Genomic DNA, 22,518 nt, shown 5'->3' with positions numbered 1-22,518 from the left:
CCCTCCTCTCTGAGCGAGCCGACGGGGGCATCGGGCTGTTCCCCTAAAGTTCCTTATTTGTTTATTTTTTTAAAAAAATATATTTTATTGATTCTTTACAGAGAGAAAGGGAGAGGGAGAGAGAGTTAGAAACATCGATGAGAGAGAAACATCCATCAGCTGCCTCCTGCACACCCCCTACTGGGGATGTGCCCGCAACCAAGGTACATGCCCTTGACCGGAATCGAACCCGGGACCCTTCAGTCCGCAGGCCGACGCTCTGTCCACTGAGCCACACCCGTTAGGGCTATTTGTTTATTTTTAAGATACGTATTTATTGATTTCAGAGAGGGAGAGATAGAAACATCAAGGATGAGAGAGAATCATGGGTCGGCTGCCTCCTGCACGCCCCACACTGGGCGTCGAGCCCGCAACCCGGGCCTGTGCCTGACGGGGAATGGTGAGCCACCGGCTGGGCTCACTGAGAGTCATTAATGTAAAGTCTCGTGTGTCTTGGGGAAAAGTCACCAACGAAACAGCAATTTCCTGAACAAGCGAACCCGACCTCCTTCGGTGACCTTGCTGTCAAGTCCACGACCTGAGCCCTGGGAACATGCCGAATGGGGGGTCGGGTGAGGTCCCCTCACAAGCATTAGGGACCGGGGGGAGGTGAGATGTTGGCCGGCTGACTGAAGGGAGTTCGTAGGGAATGTGCACAGCAAAGCGCTGTGTTGCACACCTGCCAGACAGACCACTTTTATTTAAATGTTTTTTGTGAATCCTCACCCGAGGGTATTTTCCATTGACTTTCAGAGAGTGGAAGAGGGAGGGAACGACAGAGAGAAACATCGATGGGTTGCCTCCTGCACGAGCCCCGACCGGGGCCCGGCCAGGGAGGAGCCTGCAACCAAGTACGTGCCCTTGACTGGAATCGAACCCGGGACTGACGCTCTATCCACTGAGCCAAACCGGCCAGGGCTATTTAAATACGTTTTAAAAATAGACGAGACCCAGGACTCCTTGGCCGGTATAGGCGGCAGCGCAGAGAGGCTGCGAGACAAACAGGCCGAAACTGTGTCCTTGGCGTGAAACATTGTATCTCCTTTGCGTGAAACATTGTATCTCTTTGTTGTTTCAGGGGACGAAGGCGATAACTTCTACGTCATTGACCAAGGGGAAGTGGATGTAAGTACCTCCTGGCTGGTTTGGGGAAGTAGCGCCTCGGTCCACGCCCCGTTTTGGTGTGACACCGGGTCACTGGTAGGCTGAGGCCTGGGAAGACCTTCCTGAGTGGTAGATGTTCATCCGAAGAGTAATCCATTGCATTTAACGGCTGGTGGGGACGTATGGAGCTCCCGTGGGCAGCGCGTCCGCGTCTGGTGTCCCCGTCTGCGGGCCCGTCGGTGGCCGAGAGGTTGGGCGCATCGGGTGTTAAGGTGCCGTCTGTCTCCCAGAGTGTGGTTGCTCCTGTTTTTTACTGTTTATTTACTCCCACCCGTCTCAGGGGTTGGGGGACCCACACTTTTATGGAACTGCTCTCCTTCAATCGCGGTTGGGTCGGCCCCTGCCCATGGCTCTGGGCATCTTCCACTGGCTACACCCACAGTGCGCCCGGCAGCAGCCCTCCGACCTGACCACAGGGCGTGGCCTGGATGCCACAGCCTCTTGGTTCCTGCAACCCCTCGCCCGGGCCCTGTGCCGGGAGCCCCACCTTCGGTAGCCCGTCCGCTCCTGCCTCTCCTTTCGTCCCCCCACACACTACCTGGGTGTCGGCATGGCAGGTGCCCCTCGGGCGTGGCCTCTGTGGTCCCCGCCGCCCTGAGTGGGACTGCTTCTGGTGTGCACTTCGACGTGACCACGTGTGCTAGGCTGCCCCGGCAGTGTGGGGTCCGTGCCCTGGTGCACATTCAGGGTGTGTCTGCCAGACCCCGCAGCCGCCGCGTCTCAGGCTGGCCCCCGAGTCACCCCTGGACCTCAGACACCAGCCCCGGGGACAGGGCATCTAGTGGCTTCCACGCCCACCCCCTCCTTTGCAAACCGTAGCCCCTCGAGGTGGGCCCCTGCTGCCCGGGGATGCCGCCCAGCCAGGGTGTTTCAGGGCTCGGCCTCCGGTTCAGCCGAGCTATTCTGGGGGACAGGGACTTATTATCTCCCCAGCAGCCCGTCTGTGTGCGCTGTGGCCACGTTCTGGGAACCGGGCAGGCGGCCCTCGCTTCCGGAGGTGGTGGCAGAGGAAATGAGTCACCACGGAGATCTCGGTGAGGTCACGCGCGTCGTCCGAGGGCCGCAGCCCGCAGCCGGGAGCCGGGGTTTCTGTGCATGCCGAGCGCAGGCCCTGGGCCAGGCAGGCCTTCCTGTCTGGGTGGGGGGCGGACTTCTCTCTCCCACCAAAGAGGGACACTGAGGCAGGAGCCGAGGCCACAGAGGAAGTGTGGAGGCGGGAGGCTCGGGCCGTCAGCCCACAGAGCCCGCTGCCGCTGGCTTCACTGGGTTAAAAAAAACTCCAGCCCAGGAAACAGAGAAGACAGACGCGGGTGCGGCCAGGGCCCGGCTGGGCAGCGTCCTCAGCGTGGACGCTGGACGGCCTGCTTCAGAGCCGCTGGGCAGGGGCAGGGGGGGGGGCCCTGGGGGTGTTTGGGCTCCTTCCTGGTTCAGATCCAGCTCCCCCTCCGCCCTCGCCGTCCCCAGACTCCCCGCTCCCCTTTGTTTAAGGGGCTCTGGCTGTGTGCGGGGCCCTGGCACAGCCCCCGTGTGCACTGGGGTGGCGATGTGGGGGTGGGAGGTGGCCAACAGGCAGGAAACGCACGAGTGAAGGTCTTGCCTCTGGGCCTGCACCCCTCTGTCTCCTCTGACGCCTGCTCTGCCCTGCAAACCCCGGTGCCTCCTTCGAGGCCCTGCCCAGCGGCCCGGCTCCCCTCTCGGCCGCCCACCCGGCAGGAGCCCACGTGGTCCGGACCTTGGTTCCCACTGCCCCTCGCCCTGAAACGTGCTTCCCTCCCCTGCGTTCACGGAGTCACGGAATCTTCCCGTTACATCCCAAAGGCATCTTACCGGTGCCGATCAGGTCCGGGAAGCTGGGCCGTGCTGAGCGTGGAAACCCGAGCTCTGCCGAGCGAGCAGGTGTGGGGGCATCCCTTCTGCCCAGAGTTCTTTGCCATTTCTTTCTTTTTTTAAAAAATATATTTTATTGATTTTTTACAGAGAGGAAGGAAGATGGATAGAGAGCTAGAAACATCGATGAGAGAGAAACATCGATCAGCTGCCTCTTGCACACCTCCCACTGGGGATGTGCCCGCAACCAAGGTACATGCCCTTGACCGGAATCGAACCCGGGACCCTTCAGTCCGCAGGCCGACGCTCTAACCACTGAGCCACACCGGTTTCGGCGCCATTTCTTTCTTTTTTAAAAAAGATGTATTTTTATTGATTTCAGAGAGGAAGGGAGAGGGAGAGAGAGAAACACCCATGATGAGAGAATCATCAATTGGTTGCCCCCTGCATGCCCCACACTGGGGATGGAGCCCGCCACCCGGGCATGTGCCCTGACCAGGAATCGAACCTTGACCTCCTGGTTCATAGGTCAATGCTCAACCACTGAGCCACGCCGGCCGGGCTGTTTCTTTCAAGGAGCCTGGGGGCCCAGCGTTGGGGTCTCCAGAGCTGTTTCCCATCCCTGTGGGCAGACAGCGGGTCAGACACCCCTTGCTTGGGCCCGAGGCTCAGGCCCGTTCCCTGCTGCTGGCAGCTGAGCCTCCATGTCCCCGTTAGTTCGCCCGGAGAACAGGCCGGATGAGACCACAGTCCTGGCGCGGGGCTGGTGGGGCTGGTGGGGCTGGTGGGCGTGGACTGTCTGGCCCTCTGCCCCCCCCCACCCCCCGTCCTGCTCGGGGGACCCCACACCTGTCTGTGGAGCAGAGGGGGACCCCGAATCTGCATGGGTGCCCCTGCTGCCCAAAGCCCCCTGAGGACCCAGCCTGCCTGTCGGCGGGTGGGGCACCCTGACCACCCCCTTCTGCGGGCGGGCACTGCCCTCTGACCAGTGGTGCCCGAGGGGTCGGCCGGGCGACCAAACGCCACAAACACCAGGTTTCGTTGGAACTGTGGTTTCCGGAGTCGGTGGCAGTGCCCGCGGCGGCCTGCGTGTTGCCAGAGCTATAATCCGCTTTCTAAGTATAAAGACACCTTCCGATTGGTTTTATTCCTGGAGCGGGGCATCGCCACCTGAGAGGGCACTCGGCACCGGCCCTGTGGGCTCAGGAAATGCCAGTTCCTCCCCGGCCTTTGTGTGGGGCTCTCGTACCCCTCCCCATTCCCCCAGATTCCCCCCCCCCACACACACACACGTTCCCCCGATTCCCTCTGGTTTCACCCGAGGGTCTGGAAGGAGAGCCTTCGGCCCCCATGGTGGGAACGAGGCCTCGTGCAGCGGCTGGGACAGGGCGCCCGGGACATGGCTGTCTGCTCTGCGGGTCACCACGTTGCTCGGCGTGGGCCTGAGGTCGTTCTGTTGTGCTGAGGATTAAAAACACGTATTTTATTGGTTTCAGAGCGGAAGGGAGAGGGAGCGATAGAAACACCAACGAGGAGAGAGAATCATTGATCAGCCGCCCCCTGCACGCCCCCCCACTGGGGATCGAGCTGCAACCCGGGCATGTGCCCTGAGTGGGACTCGAACCACGACCTCCTGGTTCCTAGGTCGACGCTCAGCCACGGAGCCCCGCCGGCCGGGCTGCGTTGATGATTTTTAGGTGCACAGTTCAGGGGCCTTGAGCACATTCACCCTGCTGTGCACCCACCACCACCAGCATCTCCGGAACTTTCCATCTTCCCAACCTGAGACTGTCCCCAGTGAACACTCACTCCCCCTCCCCCAGCCCCTGGCCCCACCCTCCTACTTCCCGGCTGTGAATCTGAGGACCCAGGGACCTTGTAGGGACCAAGTGTGTGTCCTTGACGGGCGGATCTCCCTGAGCACATGCCCTCCAGGCTCAGGCACACACAGCGTGTCATTTTCCTTCCTGCGTGAGGCCGAGGGGTACTCCGCGGTCTGGATGGACCCCACTGCTTATCCGTTCGCCCACCGGTGCCCACCTGGCTGCTCCCACCTGTCGGCTGCCGGGAATGCGCAGCTGGAACGGGGGTGTGCAGGTGTCCCCCGCCCTCAGGGCATCTCTGTTAATTACCACGCGGGTCACTGCGTGGCCGTGGCCCAGAGCTGGCTGGGATATTTTCCTGCAGCACCTCGGTGCCTTCCGGCCTGTCTCACCCACAGACCTTTGGGGGCCCCGTGTGCGTGGGGTCAACGGCATAGGGCAGGCGGGGGACCCTGAGCCATGATGGACTTGGGGTTCCGTTGGAGGGAGCCTGCCCGGCCACCTGCCACCCCGAGGCTGTTCCACGTGCCCAGAGCCACAGACAGGAGCTTTGGGGGGAACGCCTTGGCCGGGGTGGCGCCTCGAGCAAAACCCAAACAAATCAGCTGCCAGGTGCTCTGGGCTGAAGGCCATTGAGGGGGGGTCTGGGGTTCCTGGCGGGAGGAGCAGTATCGAGGGGTTCCCGGAGGAGCAGGTGGCGTGGCTGGGGACGCCTCAGGGGGCACCTCCAGGGGACGCGGGGAAGGCGACGTTCCCGGGCCAGGTGCCCGCGCACCTGCACAGATGCCCCACTCCCGGCGGCGGGGGCCTGGGAGACGGGAGGAGACGGGCCACGAGCGTTTGTCAGCACCCGAGAAAGCACTCGCAGGGCCTGCTGCCCGCGGGAGTGACCTTCGCCCCGGCTGTGGCGACGGCGCAGGAGCTGGGGCGCGCCGGTGTCTGCCTCGGCCACGTGGGCAGCTCAGGTGACTGGCTTCTGTGTCCAGTTCCCCAGACAGCTGTTTCAGCTGCATTTACTTCCTGTGGGGTCTGGGCTCGGGGGCAGGCGACGGAGCGAGACAGCGGGTCCTCCCCCACCCCCGGCTCCCGGCTTCTCCTGGCAGTTTCCCCAGGTCTCAGCGGCCCCCGCTGCCTGTCCGGCTGGGCGCGGCTAGGTGGGCACGGCCAGGTGGGCGATGTTCTCAGTTCCGCTCTGCACCTGACGTTCTGTGCTGCCCGGGGCGGCTTCTGGGGTTTCGTTGAGGAGGCTGCTGTGCCTTCCCTCAGCATCGTCTCCACCTCCAGCCACGTCGGGTCAGAGCGTGTCCAACCGAGCCTCTGTCAGAACCGCCTGCTGCCGACGGGCCGCTGGGCCCTGTCCCTGGCGCCCGACGTCCACAGGTGCCACCAGCCCCCGGCGGCTCTTCGGACCCTGGTCGGTGCCCTGCGCTCCTCGCTGCCCCCCACAGGCTGCCCCGGCTGCTCTCCACGCAGCACCCCGGGCACAGATGTCAACCATGGCGTGCCCAGGGGGCCTCCCGCGGCTCCCGGGGGAACGGCCACGCTCTCCCTGCCCGGGCATCTCCCCACGGGGTGCGGCTGCCTCCAGGGCCTGCGTCCTGGCCCTCCGCTCAGACCTCTCTCCACCGACTGAGCATGAGCTTCCGGAAGCCTCCGCCCCGTTCTCTCCTGGCTCGTTGGTGACGAGTGTGTGTGTGTGCCATCGTTGCCCGCAGCCTGTCTCCGGGGTGGGCAGTGTGTCCCGGGAACCGAACTCACCTGCCTTCTGCTGCTGGCCCCAAGCGCACGGGTCTCCGGGTTCGACCAGAGAAGCCACAGTCGACGGTGATCGCGTAAACGTGGCCCACGGGGCCTCCCACCATTTTTCTTTTAAAAGAAGAAGAAAAACAACAACAAAATGAAACAAAGCAAGAAGCAGCCCTGTGCGTGCCAGCTGGGGCAGGGCCGGCACGCGGCGGGTGACAGAGGCCACTGTCCGGGAGAGACGGCCCTTTGTGCCGGGGCCGGCGTCCGGCCGCACAATGCCATCCTCTGACTCCTCGCGGGCGTGCGGTCCTGGGCGCTGGGCGGCCACCCGCGGGGCCCAGGTCCCCGTCCTGCCCCCCGCCCCCGTTGGGGATGTGCCCTGGGAAAGCTGGGGGCGCAGCCATCCTGCCGGCTCTGCTGCCACACCCCCGTTCCTGGGTCCCTGTGCCGTGACGGGGCGTCTGGCCTGCCCGGCAGCCGTTCTGGGCGCAGCCGCCTGGATTCTGGCCACGTGAGGGAGAAGCCACCCTCCCCAGCCCCCTGAGCTGCGTCTCCTCACGATGCGGTGCCTTCGCGATGCGGTGGGGCCTCTGCAGGGACAGCGTGGGGGGGCCGGGGGAGGGCCTTTGGGGACAACCTCGGGAAACCCACGTGACGCCCTGGGACGCAGCCAAGGCCGCCCCGGAACGTCCCCGTGCGGGAGGGCGGGGTGGGAGCCCGGGCCGTGTGCGTGCCGGCGTTCCGGGTCACGGCCCAAACTGGAACCGCCGTCACCCCCGGGCCGGTCCCCGCTGTGTGGCCGAGAAGACGGGCCGGGCCCGCTCACCGACACCGGTGGCAGCGGGGCATTGGCTGCGTGATCCCTTAATGCACGTGGTCCTCACGGACCTGTCCCTGGCAGGGGCTCCAGGAGACCCCACCCCGTGACCGGAGCGGTGGGAAAAGGAACCGCACACCCGGGTTCGTGCGCGTTGATGTTTGCGGGTGCAGCTCCGCGGTGGGGCTCCCGGGAGCGTAGGCGTCGGGAAGAGCAGCTGAGGGGCCCGAGGTGCCAGCCCTGGGCTGTACCCTGACTTGTCAACCGCCCCCCCCCCCTCACCCCAGCTCCAGGCGTAGCGTGCTCTCTGCTGTCCCTTCTGCCCGAGCCCGGGATGGGCCCCCCGTCCACGCTGCCTCCTGGGAGGACGGACAGCGTGTGCAGCTCCCTTGGGCCTGGTCAAGTGCCCGGCGTTTCTTCTTGCCGGGACCCGGCTCCCCGCTGGGCGAGGGCACTGTGGGGGCTGAGGCGAGGCTGGGAGCAGGGGCGGGCCCGGGGTGGAGGCGGGAAGGCTCCCCAGGTGCAGGCCCTCGGGGTGGACGCTGGACGCTGGACGCTGCGGGAAGCTCTGCCTCGTGTTTCCCTCGAAACTTCGCGGTCGGCTCGTCCCTGTCCCGGGCCTCCCGCGGGCGCGGAGGTATCACCTGCCCGCTCTCCTCAGCTGGGCGGCTCTGGGCACCACTTATCACCGAGATAATGACTCGTTGATTTCGACAAGAATGGCTTCCATGACTCATCGCAGCCCGTTCTCCCCCAGGCCGCGCCCACTTCCCCAATGGGGGCTATTCTTCATGCTCATTGACACGCGGGGGGAACGGATAAAGCCGCTTTGTGCCCTGGACGTGGCCGCTCTGCGTAACCCACAATCCGCGCTGTTCTCGCTCGGATGCGGGGCCTGCGCCGGGGCACAGTGGGATCAGGGCACAGTGGGAACGCGGTGCAGCCGCACCCTCGCGGCTGAAAGGGAATCTTGTCCGGCCTCTCCCGGGCCCATTGACGGCCTGGGAGGACAGCCGGGGAGAGACCCAGGCTGCGGGGTGGGGGCGGGCCCCGGGGCGGGAAGAGGAGGCAGATGATGAATGAAGAGGCGGGAGCCTGCCGTGGAAGTGCCGTGACTCATGGGTGTGCAGTCAGGGAAACTGAGGCGAGCGGGGCCCATCTCGAGTGGCGATCCCCCTAGGCAGCCACCTCCAGCTCCAGGCCGTCCCTCAGCCTTGACCAGAGGCCTCCTGCCTCCGGGGGATTGAGCAGGGCTGCGGGGCGGGCACCGTGGCCAGGGCTGGGGGATTGAGCAGGGCTGTGGGGTGGGCACCGTGGCCAGACTGGGGGATTGAGCAGGGATGTGGGGTGGGCACCGTGACCAGACTGGGGGATTGAGCAGGGCTGTGGAGTGGGCACCGTGGCCAGGGTTGGGGGGATTGAGCAGGGCTGCGGGGTGGGCACCGTGGCCAGGGCTGGGGGATTGAGCAGGGATGTGGGGTGGGCACCGTGGCCAGGGTTGGGGGATTGAGCAGGGCTGCGGGGCGGGCACCGTGGCCAGGGCTGGGGGATTGAGCAGGGATGTGGGGGTGGGCACCGTGGCCAGGGTTGGGGGATTGAGCAGGGCTGCGGGGCGGGCACTGTGGCCAGGGTTGGGGGGATTGAGCAGGGCTGTGGGGGCGGGCACCGTGGCCAGGGTTGGGGGGATTGAGCAGGGCTGTGGGGGTGGGCATCGTGGCCAGGGTTGGGGGGATTGAGCAGGGCTGCGGGGCGGGCACCGTGGCCAGGGTTGGGGGGATTGAGCAGGGCTGTGGGGGCGGGCACCGTGGCCAGGGTTGGGGGGATTGAGCAGGGATGTGGGGCGGGCACCGTGGCCAGGGTTGGGGGGATTGAGCAGGGATGTGGGGTGGGCACCGTGGCCAGGGTTGGGGGGATTGAGCAGGGATGTGGGGCGGGCACTGTGGCCAGGGTTGGGGGGATTGAGCAGGGATGTGGGGTGGGCACCGTGGCCAGGGTTGGGGGGATTGAGCAGGGATGTGGGGTGGGCACTGTGGCCAGGGTTGGGGGGATTGAGCAGGGCTACGGGGTGGGCACCGTGGCCAGGGTTGGGGGGATTGAGCAGGGATGTGGTGTGGGCACCGTGGCCAGGGTTGGGGGGATTGAGCAGGGATGTGGGGTGGGCACCGTGGCCAGGGCTGGGGGATTGAGCAGGGCTGTGGGGGTGGGCACGGTGGCCAGGGTTGGGGGGATTGAGCAGGGATGTGGGGTGGGCACCGTGGCCAGGGTTGGGGGGATTGAGCAGGGATGTGGGGGTGGGCACGGTGGCCAGGGTTGGGGGGATTGAGCAGGGCTGCGGGGCGGGCACGGTGGCCAGGGTTGGGGGGATTGAGCAGGGCTGTGGGGGTGGGCACCATGGCCAGGGCTGGGGGATTGAGCAGGGCTGTGGGGGTGGGCACCGTGGCCAGGGCTGGGGGATTGAGCAGGGCTGCGGGGCGGGCACTGTGGCCAGGGTTGGGGGGATTGAGCAGGGCTGTGGGGGTGGGCACCATGGCCAGGGCGGGGGAGGAGAGCACGGCGTCCCACCACCAGCCAGAGCCTCTGGTGGCGGCCATGTTGTCCCTGACCCCACGTGTCTCGTGACCTTTCTCATGTCGCCCCCAGGTGTACGTGAACGGGGAGTGGGTGACCAACATCAGCGAGGGCGGCAGCTTCGGGGAGCTCGCGCTCATCTACGGCACCCCCAGGGCCGCCACCGTGAAAGCCAAGACCGACCTCAAGCTGTGGGGCATTGACCGTGACAGCTACCGCCGCATCCTCATGGTGAGGGGGCTGCGGGCTCCTCAGGGCCCACACCTGAGCCTGGGGCGTGGGGGGGGGCTTGACTTCCCAGCTCCCCGTGGGCAGGGCCTGCGAGCTGGTGGGGTGTGGAGGGGATTGTGGGAGCTTGTTCAAAGGTGGCCTGTGGTCACACAGGTGCTTTTCTGAGCTGAGGGTGCCCCGGAGAACCGGGCAGGGTGGGCATGTAGCTGAGGGTGCCTGGGAGAACCAGGCGGGCATGTAGCTGAGGGTGCCCCAGAGAACCAGGTGGGCATGTAGCTGAGGGTGCCCCGGAGAACCAGGCGGGCATGTAGCTGAGGGTGCCCCGGAGAACCGGGCAGGGTGGGCATGTAGCTGAGGGTGCTTGGGAGAACCAGGCGGGCATGTAGCTGAGGGTGCCCCGGAGAACCAGGTGGGCATGTAGCTGAGGGTGCCCCGGAGAACCAGGCGGACATGTAGCTGAGGGTGCCCCGGAGAACCAGGCGGACATGTAGCTGAGGGTGCCCCGGAGAACTGGGCAGGGTGGGCATGTAGCTGAGGGTGCCCCGGAGAACCGGGCAGGGTGGGCGTGTAGCTGAGGGTGCCCCGGAGAACTGGGCAGGGTGGGCATGTAGCTGAGGGTGCCCCGGAGAACCAGGCAGGGTGGACGTGTAGCTGAGGGTGCCCCGGAGAACCAGGTGGGCATGTAGCTGAGGGTGCCCCGGAGAACCAGGTGGGCATGTAGCTGAGGGTGCCCTGGAGAACCGGGCAGGGTGGACGTGTCGGGATAGGAACCCCTGCATCAGGAGGGAGGTGAGAAGAGAGGTTGCTGGGAGACCGGCCTCTTCTGCCCTCTCCCCTGGGCCTGCCCGTGCTTGCTGCCACCTGCCCCTGGGGCTTGTTACCTTGCAAAGGCCAGCCCGGGTGGGGCAGTTTCCAGCGAGCGGCTGTGGTTGAAGGACGGGAGTCTCGGAGCCTTGTGAGCTGGGCCAGGTGTGAGCCTGGAGGGGGTGCCCCTCTCGGGAATGAGGGACGGGTGTGGCTGGTCTGTCACGATGGGGGGTTCGGCTCGGGGTTGGGGCACATGGGGAGCTCCTCATTCGTGCCCGTGGCAGGGGACCCTGAGTGCCCACCATGGCCGCACCAGGAACGGCCAGCCCCCAGGACGCTGCCTGTGGACATGGTGTCTCCTCTGCCTTGAGCCTGCTCACCTGCTCACCTGCTCACCTGCTCTCTCTGTCTGTCCTGAGGCCTCCTCCACCTGGCCCCGGGGGGTGGGGGGTGGGGTGCGAGCCCTTGTTTCCCGCCAGGCTGCTGAGCCCTGCCTGGCTGTGGGATTTTTGTGGCCGGAGCCTTATATTTAGGGAAGTTCCCAAACCAGCGAGGCAGTTGGCACTTCCTCTGAGTTAACTCTGGTCCCCGGGCACCTAAGAATAGCCCGGCTGTGCTGCCGGCAGGAAAAGGACAGTGCGCCCGCAGGGCGTGCCCCAGGGCGTGTCTGCAGGACCCACCGCTTCGGCCTCAGGCCCTCATGTGGGCAATTCGCTGCTGTGAAATAGTGGGTCCCAGGCGTTCGCCGAGCACCGGGCTGGGCAGGAGCTGGGAGATGCTGCTGTGGGGCACGGGAACTGGGGGGAGGACACTGGTGATGTCGCCAGGGAGGGGGCTGCCTCCCGCAATGTTCGCTCCGGTTCTGGGTTCCCTAGAGTGTCCCCTGTTTTCCCCGCACTGTACCCAGAGGGAGGCCCTGCCCAGCTTCACGGGCCGGGCTCGGCCCTCCTCCAGGCTCCTGGCGGGCGCCCGGCACGGGCTGGCTCACCCCACCGTCTCCTTTCTTTGAAGCTTCAGGACCCTTTCTTCACCTGAACCTTACGTGGGAGCCAAGGGCTTGGAACTCAGAATTCTGTGGTAGAGGCCGGGCTGGGGTGTCAGGTCCCAGGAGCAGGCACGGGCCCACCCAGCCCCCTGGGTCCTGAGCCAGGGCACCGAGACCCTCCCGCTGGCTGGGCCTCTGGCTCCCGGGCCGTGAAGTGCCCGTCCAGCAGGCACGTGTGACAGATGCTCCACTTCTCCAGCAGGTGGCTGAGAAGTCCCCTGGGTCCCAGGTGGTGGGTCCTGGGGTGAGTGCACCTTGGCCTGGACTTTCCAGACTTTTCCATCCTAGTCTCAGGACAGACGCTTCCCTGGGCCAGCAGGGTGGCCATATGCCCGGGATCAGGGTGGGGACGGGGGCCAGGTCCTGCATCCCCATCCCCTCGGCTCCCTGCCAGCCTGTCCCTTCTGTGGCCCTGGGTGGCCCCATACCCGTGAAACGAGTCAGCTCCGGCCGCCTGGCAGAACCCCCCAGGTTGGGGCATGCGGGCAGATGCCCTGCAAAGCCCCTAGGATCATAGCTGGCCTCCTGGACGCCCGCTCAGAGCGAGCCCATGACCCGGGTCCCAGCCCAGCCTCACCTGCGGTCTCACCACAGAGGAAACTTTCTGAAGCGGCGGGGGCAGGGGGTGGGGGAGGGTGTCCCATCAGCCTTTGGGGCGGGTCTCCTTCCCCGAGGGTTTCGGGCCGCCCTCCGCTGTCATTCTGCGCAGGAGACAGATGGGCCTTTGCACTGAGCTTTCGAGTCTCGGGGCCCCGGGCAAACGTGCCTGCATTCCACCAGCGGGCGGACCTGCCGGGGTCAACGTGAGTTATAAATTGTTGTTCAAAAGAAATGCCTTTGTCGTGACCGGCGGGGACTGGGATGACGGGCCGGGCAGCCAGGCTGGGTCTCCCTTCCTCGGGTGAGAGAGGCCGGAGGGCGGTCGTCCATGGAACAGGGCAAGCACGTGGGTGTCGGGCGGGCCGTGCCGGCCCCTCTGGGGGAGAGAAGTTGTTTCCAGAGCAGCGTGGAGCTCTGGGGTGTGGGCATCGATACTGTTTCAACCTTGGGTCCACGGCTTAGCAGCCGCGTGGACAAGAGCAGGCTGCGGCCCCTCCTCGAGCCTCCACACCTGGAAAGACCTGAAGGGGCAGGGGAAGCCGCTGACCCGGAGGCCCGGTGTCCGGAAGCTCCCCGTGCTTCCTCTGTCCACTCCCCCCGGGGCCGGACCGTGTGTGTGTCTCTCACACCATCAGGCAGTGGGCGTGTTGTCCCGAGGGTCGACCCTGCCACCCCACGGGAAGCAGGCTGAGGTGGAGACGCCATCGGCAGGGCACTGGCAGCAAGGCAGGGAGGGAGGAGCCCAGATCAGAGACAGACACAGGAGGTGGTGCCGGGTCACCCTCCTGATGGAGAAACTGAGGCCCAGAAAGACTAGATGGGTCTAAGAGTGAGGGGTCATGGGCAGTCTGGGGTTGGAGTTAGAGTGTGCTGACCCTCCAATAGTCCTCCTTGAAGAGTGCAGTACTACCATCATCACCGCTACCACCATCACCATCATCGTAACCACCACCACCACCACCTTCATCACCACCATCACCACCATCTCCACCACCACCACCATCATCACCACCATCACCACCATCACCAACACCATCACCACCATCACCATCACCACCACCACTACCACCATCACCACCATCACCACCACCACCATCACCATCACCACCATCATCGCCACCATCACTACCACCATTACCACCATCACCACCATCATCACCATCATCATCACCACTATCACCATCACCACCATCATCACCACCACCATCACCATCACCACCACCACCACCATCACCATCACCACCACCACCACCATCACCACCATCATCACCACCATCATCACCACCATCACCAACACCATCACCATCATCATCACCACCATCACCATCATCACCACCATCACCACCATCACCACCATCATCACCACCACCATCACCATCACCACCACCATCACCACCATCATCACCACCATCATCACCACCACCATCACCATCACCACCATCATCACCACCACTACCACCATCACCACCATCACCATCACCATCACCACCATCATCACCACCATCACTACCACCGTCACCACCATCATCACCACCACCATCACCATCACCACCATCATCACCACCATCACTACCACCATCACCACCACCATCACCACCACCATCACCACCATCACCATCACCATCACCACCATCATCACCACCATCACTACCACCGTCACCACCATCATCACCACCACCATCACCATCACCACCATCATCACCACCATCACTACCACCACCACCACCACCACCACCATCACCATCACCACCACCACCATCACCATCACCACCATCATCACCACCATCACTACCACCACCACCATCACTACCACCACCACCATCATCACCATCACCACCACCACCACCACCATCACCACCATCATCATCACCACCACCACCACCATCACCATCACCACCATCATCACCACCATCACTACCACCACCACCACCATCACCATCACCACCATCACCATCACCTTCATCACCACCATCATCACCATCATAATCACCATCACCTTCATCACCACCATCACCATCATAACCACCATCACCACCATCACCACCACCATCACCACCATCACCATCATCGTAGGAAACAGTTGTTGAGAGTCTGTCCTTCATGGTCAGTGAGGTGGGTGTTCCTAACGGCATGTCACTGAGGCTCAGGACACAGGGCACCCAGCTCACACTGTCCAGCGGACAGTGCCCTCTCCTAGGCAGGCTGCCTGAGTGTCCTCTGTGCGGAGGCCCCAGAGTGTGTGGCTGGAGGCATCCTTAGGCCTGTGCCCGCCGTGGGCGCAGTCTCCTCCTGCAGGAGGGGCTCCTGGGTTTCTGGATGTTGAGGGGCACTCGGGGGACACGGGGGACTCCATGCCCAGCAGCCTGAGTCCGGAGGGAGAGGCCAGCCGTGCCCTGGAGTCCGCAGGGGCGTCTGTGGGAAACCCCATTCCTGGGGCAGCATTCCTGCCCGCACTCCACGGCTGTCGCATTTTTGTCATAGTTGTCTGGGGACAGGCAGTGCGTGCCACGTGGCCCATTCCCTGTTTCCCTCCCGCCTCCACCTCTCCCACCCTTCAGGCCGGGAGGCCGGAGCAGGGGTCTGCCCCCCGCGCAGCCAGGGGCTAAGACAGAGGAGCTGGGGGCCGCGGCTGCTCGCTCGCTGCTCACGGCTCGTTCCCACCGGCCGCGTCCCTCTCCCTCCCGCCCACAGCGGTGCCCTGTGCTCCTGTGCGAGGAAGGTAACGGGGCCTGACGGAGGAGCACCGCTGGCGGAGCCTGCCTCGGAGCCGAGAGCCTCAGCCTTGGTCTGGGAGGGGGCGCGGCTGGTGGCCCCGCGGGGCCCTCTCCGGGCTGGGCGGTCCGGGGTGTGATGGGGCGGAGGCTCCTTTCCGGCGGCTCGCCCGCGGGTCCCAGACAGCGTAGCTCCAGTGCGGCCTCCCCGTCGAGGCCAGTGTGGCTTTGGAAGTCCAGCCGTCACCCCTTCGTGTGCTCTTGGGTCACCAGTTAGCCCTGTCCCCGAAGACGGTGAGTGAGTCCCAGGAGGCGGGGTCAGGGCCTGGCTGCCACACTGCGTGTGACAAACACGGACAGCGTGGCCTCAGCCACGTGGCTGCCGCTCACGCTCGGGCTGCTCTGTGGGGCGGGGCGGCTCCCTCAGCTTGCACCTCGGCTCACGAAGGCCCGCGGCTCCGGCCACGGCCTCCACGTCCCACCAGCAGGAGGGAAGGGGGCGGGCCCTGCTCTCGAAGGACGTGCTCAGGGTGCCTCCAGGGTCACGCCTGCCCAGTGGCCAGGGCGTGGTCCTCGGGGCGTGGTCAGGGTCCTGCAGGGGACGGAGGGACGATTTTCTGTCTTGGGGACGAGATGCTGGGCATTGGAAACGGCGGCCGCTCCCTCGACGCTGTCATCGGAGGGGCTTTGGGGACGCGGAGGGCTCAAAGGGGGCCTTCGGAAGAGCCGGGGTCCCTCGGGGCAACGTGGGCGTGCCAGGGACCCGGGCACCAAGCCCACCGCTTGTTCCCTCTCCGCACAGGGCAGCACGCTGCGGAAACGCAAGATGTACGAGGAGTTCCTCAGCAAGGTCTCCATCCTCGGTCAGTCCCGCCCCGCCGTCCGGCGGCGGCGTCCGTGGGCCGGGTGCTGGGCAAGGCGGGCACACACACGTCTCGGCCACATGTGCTTGCTCACAGATGTGCGCCTGTGCACGGCTCGCGTATGTGCGCACACGCGCATGCATATGCACCCACCTGCATGCGCGCGCACACACATGAACACGTGGACACACGTGTGGACACACTGCTGTTGGTCAGAATCAAGCCGTCTTTGTCCGCAGGCATGTTTGCTGGTTTGTCTGTCCCTCCACGGTCAGTGCCCTTGTCTCCAGCTTATCCTCCAACTCTGAGCATCCCTGCCAACAGCTCTCGGGCATCCCCCCCCCAACCCAGGGCACCCCCTGACCCAGGGCTGGTGGAAAGGGTGGCCTTTGCCAGGTGCCACACGGACAGGCGTTCTAAAGCGGGGAGAGCGGGCCCCTAACCCAGATCTGAAATAGAGGCTTTTTTCGCATCGTATTTTTAGCCGCTGACCCACATCCGTGCATCTGGTGAGCCCAGGCCCGGGAAGTGTCTTTTGCCAAAGGCAGTGAATCAGGCGAGGGCGTCTCCTACAAGGAGCGCGTGGGGGTTCCTTCCCGAGGGCGAGAGGGGTCGCGCGGAGGGGCCCGCGCCCCCGCCTGCCAGCCTTGAAGGTACACACGGGTGTGGCACCAGGCGCTTTGCCCTAAAGGGTGGACACGCCCTGGCCTCCGTGCGGCCCTGGAAACCAGCCGCGTCCTCTGCGCACTGGCGTGCACGGCCTGAGCCGCGGGCATCGCTCCGGCCCTTTCAGACCTGCAGCCCGCACGTCCGCCGTGGTTCTGTTGTTTGCAAAGCGCAGCAGCTCGAATCGCCCGGAGGTCCAGAGAGTATGGAACACTCATTAGCTTACACGTGGTCATGGGGACGTGGGGCGTGTGGCACGTGGCGTGTGCTGGAGCCCCACATCTGAGCCACGTCCCGCGAGGCCGGTCTGTGCATCCGGCCCCCGGCCCCTCAGCCTCTTCCTCCAGTTCCCTCGCACAGATCTCACCGTGGGCTGGGGCGGGGTGTCTGAGGTGACATTGGGGTGACGCTGCCGCCCCCCGCCCCCCCAGAGTCCCTGGAGAAGTGGGAGCGCCTGACGGTGGCCGACGCCCTGGAGCCCGTGCAGTTTGAAGACGGGGAGAAGATCGTGGTTCAGGGGGAGCCCGGGGACGACTTCTTCATCATCACGGAGGTGAGTCCTGCGAAGGCAGCGTGTGTGTGTGTGTGTGTGTGTGGGGGGGGTGGGCGTGCAGGTTGTGTGGCCGTGGGCGCGAGGGTGGGCGTGCAGGTTGTGTGGCCATGGGCGCGGGGGGGGGTGTGCAGGTTGTGTGGCCGTGGGCGCGGGGGGGGTGTGCAGGTTGTGTGGCCATGGGCGCGGGGGGGGGAGTGTGCAGGTTGTGTGGCCATGGGCGCGGGGCGGGGGCGTGCAGGTTGTGTGGCCGTGGGCGCGAGGGTGGGCGTGCAGGTTGTGTGGCCATGGGCGCGGGGGGGGGGGCGTGCAGGTTGTGTGGCCATGGGCGCGGGGGGGGGAGTGTGCAGGTTGTGTGGCCATGGGCGCGGGGGGGGGGCGTGCAGGTCACACGACCATGGGTGCAGCCGGGAGGTGGAGGCAAGCGCCCGTGTGTGCCCTGAGCCCGCACCCTCACCCTCTGCACCTGGGGCAGCGGCAGCCCCACGCCCGCTCCAATGAGTCCCTCTGGGACCCGAGGCTGTGTTCTGTACACACGGCGTCCCGTCCCCACGTGTGCGATGACACGCACAGTACACGTGAGGGCGGGCTCTGGGCCAGGTCGGCGGCTGCTCCCTCGTCAGAATCTGGGCGCGAGGAGGGACTTGGGTTTTCGGGGTGCGTGGCCAGTGAGGGCCCGTGGGGTCCCCCGTGCTGTTTCGTACAGCAGCGCGTGGTCTGTAACGTGATCTCGGTTAAAGGTTTGATTTTAGAAAATGGCGCCGGGCTTCTCAGCTGCACACGCGTGACTCTTCCTGTCTGCGAGGCCGGCGGAGTGAGGGCCTGTGACAGGTGGCTCTGGGGCCTTAATCCCCGCGGCCGTGCGGAGCTGCCACGGATGGGGGCTGTCACTGATGGCAGCGTGCAGCTGTTGTGGCCGGCGTCCCCCCCAGAGGTCCCAGGTTCGAGTCCAGTCAAGGGCATGGGCGTCCCCCCCAAAGGGTCCCAGGTTCGAGTCCAGTCAAGGGCATGGGCGTCCCCCCCAGAGGGTCCCAGGTTCGAGTCCAGTCAAGGGCATGGGCGTCCCCCCCAGAGGGTCCCAGGTTCGAGTCCAGTCAAGGGCATGTACCTGGGTTGCAGGCTCCTCCCCGGCCCAGGGCCTGGTTGGGTGCAGGAGGCAACCAGTTGGTGAGTTCCTCTCACATCAATGTCTCTCTGTTTTTCCCTCTCTAAAAAAAAAAAAAAAGATCAATGGAAGTAAAATATCCTCAGGTGAGGATTAACAAAAACACAAAAACGATGAGAGAATCATGGATCGGCTGCCTCCTGCACACCCCGCACTGGGGATCGAGCCCAGAACCCAGGCATGTGCCCTGACCAGGACTCGAACCGTGACCTCCTGGTTCCTAGGTCGGCGCTCAGCCCCTGAGCCGCGCTGGCCGGACGCTGCGTGTGACTCTTGCTGGGCTCCCTGAGGCCTAGAAGGAGGCACCTGTCGGGTTGGGGAGGCCCCACAGACAGAGCTGCTTGTCCCCTCCCAGAGCAGCCCAGGCTGCGGGGGGCCAGAGGGCCGGTGGGCACCGTCCTCCCCCTGCAGACCGGCCGGGACCCTCGGACACAGGCCCCGCGTCGCCCTGCAGGCTGTGGTGTCCGCCCTGCGGGGCGCCCGTCGCCGTCTCTGACCCTCCGCCCCGTCGGCGGCCATGGGAGTGACCTTGGACGAGACGCCCCTCCGGGAGTCGGCCTGGCGTTTCCCGTGAAAAGAAGGGAGGTCTTCCTGGGGTGGGGGTCCCTTCAGCCTCTGCGCTCAGCCGCCCGCCCACACCGGCGTGGCTGAGGGCGGTGCCACCTCGCGGCATTCCTATGGGATTCTCGTGGGAAAGTGGCGCCGAATCCCCTGAATCTGGTTCGGGTTCTCCCGCGGGCGGCGGGCGGGGCGGCGATGGCTGGGAGGTGCGGCTGGGTCACCCTCCCGGGCCCTGTCCGTGGAGCCTACGGGCGGAGGCTCATCTCCAGCCGCCGGTCACGCGCGCCCACCGTGGACATGGACGTCCAGCCAGTGGGTCCTCGGGGAAGCAGCCCCATCAGCACCTGTGGCCGCAGAGATGCAGGGGGGCCCGCTGGCCGGCAGGGCCAGCCCAGGACCCCCTTGCCTCCCGACGTGGTGGCCCCGAAGCCCTGCACGGTGGGCAGAGGCAGGCCCTCCTGCTCCCTGCCCCGCGTGCGTCCTGTGCTCACGGCCCGCCTGGCCCAGGAACATATGTGTCGACCCGCACGCTGGTGTCTTCACCATTTGAGTGAATAAGTTGCTGGTATTTAAAAATCAGGATATTTCACATAAAAACCTGCCTCTCTTCTCTTGGTGCCTGGCTCCTGGACGGCCCGGCCACAGCCGGGATGGGGGGGCGCTGAGGGTGGCGGCCCTGGTGCGGACGCTGCCGTCCCCCAGTCCCCACCCGGCCCTGTGGCCTGGCCGTAGGCTCTACAGCCTCAGAGTTGCTGGTCTGGAAGTGAGGGACAGCCGCTGGCCAGCGCAGACAGTCGTCCATTCTTCTCTGTGGCCCGGCCTCCTCCCAGCTGGGCCAAGGCCGGGGAGGAAACATGGCAGCGATGTGTGTGAGAGGCGTGGACGGGCGGGAGGTCCGCGCAGATGCTCAGGGCGAGGAGGGCGTCCCCACCCTAGGACTGTCGTCGACCGTGATAACGGAGCCTGAGCTTAGATGTGCCACGTGTTGTCTGAAACCAGCCCCCACCCCCGGTCCGGGGGATCTGGCTGCGCCCGTGAGGGAGGCTGGGCAGGGAGGGCTGGTCTTTTGCCCAAGGACACACGGCCAGCAAGGGACAGATCCACGGGTCAGCCTGCACCTCACTCCCACGTCCTGGAGGCTCTGCTCCTGCACTCTCTGCTGGGCAGTTCCTGCGCATGTGTGTATGTGTGACTGTGCATGTGTGACTGTGCATGCGTGCACGTGCGACTGTGTGTGCACATGTGACTGCATCTGTGAGACCGCATGTGTGCGCGTGTGACTGCGTGTGTGGCTGTGCGTGTGTGCACATGTGACTGCATGTGAGATTGTGCATGTGTGCGCGTGTGACTGCATGTGTGGCTGTGTGTGTGTGACTGTGTGCATGTGTGTGTGCCTCTCGAGCTTCTCGTCCTAGAGCGGGTCCACACTGCTGCTGCTTCCTGTGTTCCACACGCCGCCCCTCTCCCCGCCTGTGGAGGACGGTGGAGATCTGACTGCTGCTCGTCCACTAAAGGCCGTCGGGGTCATTTTCACGCCGACTTTGAGGTGCTCCTGGTGCTGAGGCCACGTGGTTACGGGCGGCTGATGCTCAGAGAGCTCCCTGCCTCCTGCCGTGTGGGGCCCTGACCAGCCGCCTCTCCAGCTCCGGTGCTGCCAGCACAGAACCATCGCCAGGAACGGCCCTGAGGGCGACCCGGTGATGGTGATGCCCTGGCCTGGGCACGCTCTGGCTCTGTGCAGGCGAGTCCGCCACGGGACAGAGTGCCTGTGTGTGTGTGTCGGGGGGGGGGGGCGGGGGGTCCCCATCCACAGTGTCTCACACAGGCCTCCGGAAGGTGTAGTTTTCACAGCCTCGCGAAGTGTGTTTGAAGTGGTCTCCGTGGCAACTTGGATTTTCTTCCCCTTTTTCCTCTGTGATCAACCGAATCTGGTGTCACAGCGGGTCCCGGGGCTCGCAGGGATCAGACACCCTCAGAACCGAAGCACAACTTAATGGACGCGGCAGCCTCGGCTGTCGGTTCCCCGCGGCCACCCCCAGCCAGACCATGGGGTCGGCCCGGCCGCAGCCCCGTTCTCTGCCGGGGCTTTCGTGGACGGGGCTGGCGAGTGGTCCTCGAGGCCGCCCACCCCGTGGGGCTGCCGCCTGTGGTGCGGGAGGCACCGGGGCCTCCGCGCTGCCGGCTGGGTAATACGGCGGGAGGGAGCGCGCCACGCGCCTGGGACGACGCGACGACGGCCTTCATCCTGACCACCGACTTCGCAGATGCTCCGGTTTCTCTTCAGACCGCGTGCGTCTTCCGCATCTCACTGAGGATTTCCGTGGGGAGGAGCCGTTGTGAGTTTCCACTCAATTTTCTGAGGCCTCGTTTTTATGAGAGGAAAAAAAAAGGCTTTGCAGAAAGTGTTGGGGGCGGGACCACGCCGGTCGGAGCTGTTTTCTTTCACAGCTCAGGGCGCCCTGGCCGGTGTGGCTCAGTGGACAGAGTGTCGGCCTGCGGACTGAAGGGTCCCGGGTTCGGTTCCGGTCAAGGGCACGTACCTCCGTTGCAGGCTTGATCCCCAGCCCTGGTTGGGGCCCGTGTGGGAGGCAACCAGTTGATGTGTCTTTCTCACATCGATGCTTTGCTCTCTCTCTCTCTGTCTTTCCTCTTCTCTTCTTTCTTAAAAAAAAAAAATCAATGGAAAAACATCCTCTGGTGAGGATGGACAAAAAAATAAAAACAGGCTAACGGTGCGTCTGTACATTTTTAAAAAAATATATATTCTATTGATTTTTTACAGAGAGGAAGGGAGAGGGACAGAGAGCTAGAAACATCGATCAGCTGCCTCCTGCACACCTCCTGCTGGGGATGTGTCCGCAACCAAGGCACATGCCCTTGACCGGAATCGAACCTGGGACCCTTCCGTCCACAGGCCGACGCTCTATCCACTGAGCCACACCGGCCAGGGCACGTTTGTACATTTTAAGGCATTGTTCACCGCAGCTTCTTCTGATGCTCATGACTCTCCTCTGGCCCACGGCCCCCGGTGAGGGTGAATTTCACGGGTCCACGTGGCCAGCCCGCCGGCCCCCCATGTCAGGTCAGACACTCCCCTCGCTGTTTCCGTGAAGCTGTTCTCAGGTGTGATGAGCGCAGACATCACTCACTCTGAGCAAAGCTGAGACCCGCCTGCCGTGGGTGGGCCTTGCCCCATCAATGGAAGGGGTTCCTCAACAGCAAAAGGACTGAGGCCCAGAGGGGGGCGGGGGTCCTGCCGGCAGGGGCCCTCGGACGAGTCCCGGCAGCCGTTCCTTGACACAGAGGTCTCCCTGCGCTCACCCCGTTGGTTCTGT

The 22,518-nt window shown here is 64.9% G+C and overlaps 1 protein-coding gene across 2 annotated transcripts in view; it reads left to right on the top strand.

Moving 5' to 3' along the window:
* PRKAR1B (protein kinase cAMP-dependent type I regulatory subunit beta) overlaps window positions 1–22,518 on the top strand; it is a 63,577-nt gene that overhangs the window by 33,979 nt on the left and 7,080 nt on the right. For both annotated transcript variants that reach the window (XR_013960902.1, XM_080674210.1), the window contains exons 6-9: window positions 1,118–1,164; window positions 10,057–10,215; window positions 16,181–16,241; window positions 17,339–17,460. Coding sequence is in view for 1 of the 2 variants with exons in the window: in XM_080674210.1 (XP_080530336.1) it covers window positions 1,118–1,164; window positions 10,057–10,215; window positions 16,181–16,241; window positions 17,339–17,460 (389 nt within the window). In the remaining variant the exon portion in view is untranslated. The remainder of the gene's footprint in view (window positions 1–1,117; window positions 1,165–10,056; window positions 10,216–16,180; window positions 16,242–17,338; window positions 17,461–22,518) is intronic.

Source organism: Plecotus auritus (genome assembly GCF_963455305.1).
Source record: "Plecotus auritus genome assembly, chromosome: 6".
Classification (NCBI taxonomy): Eukaryota; Metazoa; Chordata; class Mammalia; order Chiroptera; family Vespertilionidae; genus Plecotus; species Plecotus auritus.
The sequence above is the reverse complement of the archived record's forward strand: the minus strand, read 5'-3'. Positions and strand labels throughout refer to the sequence as shown.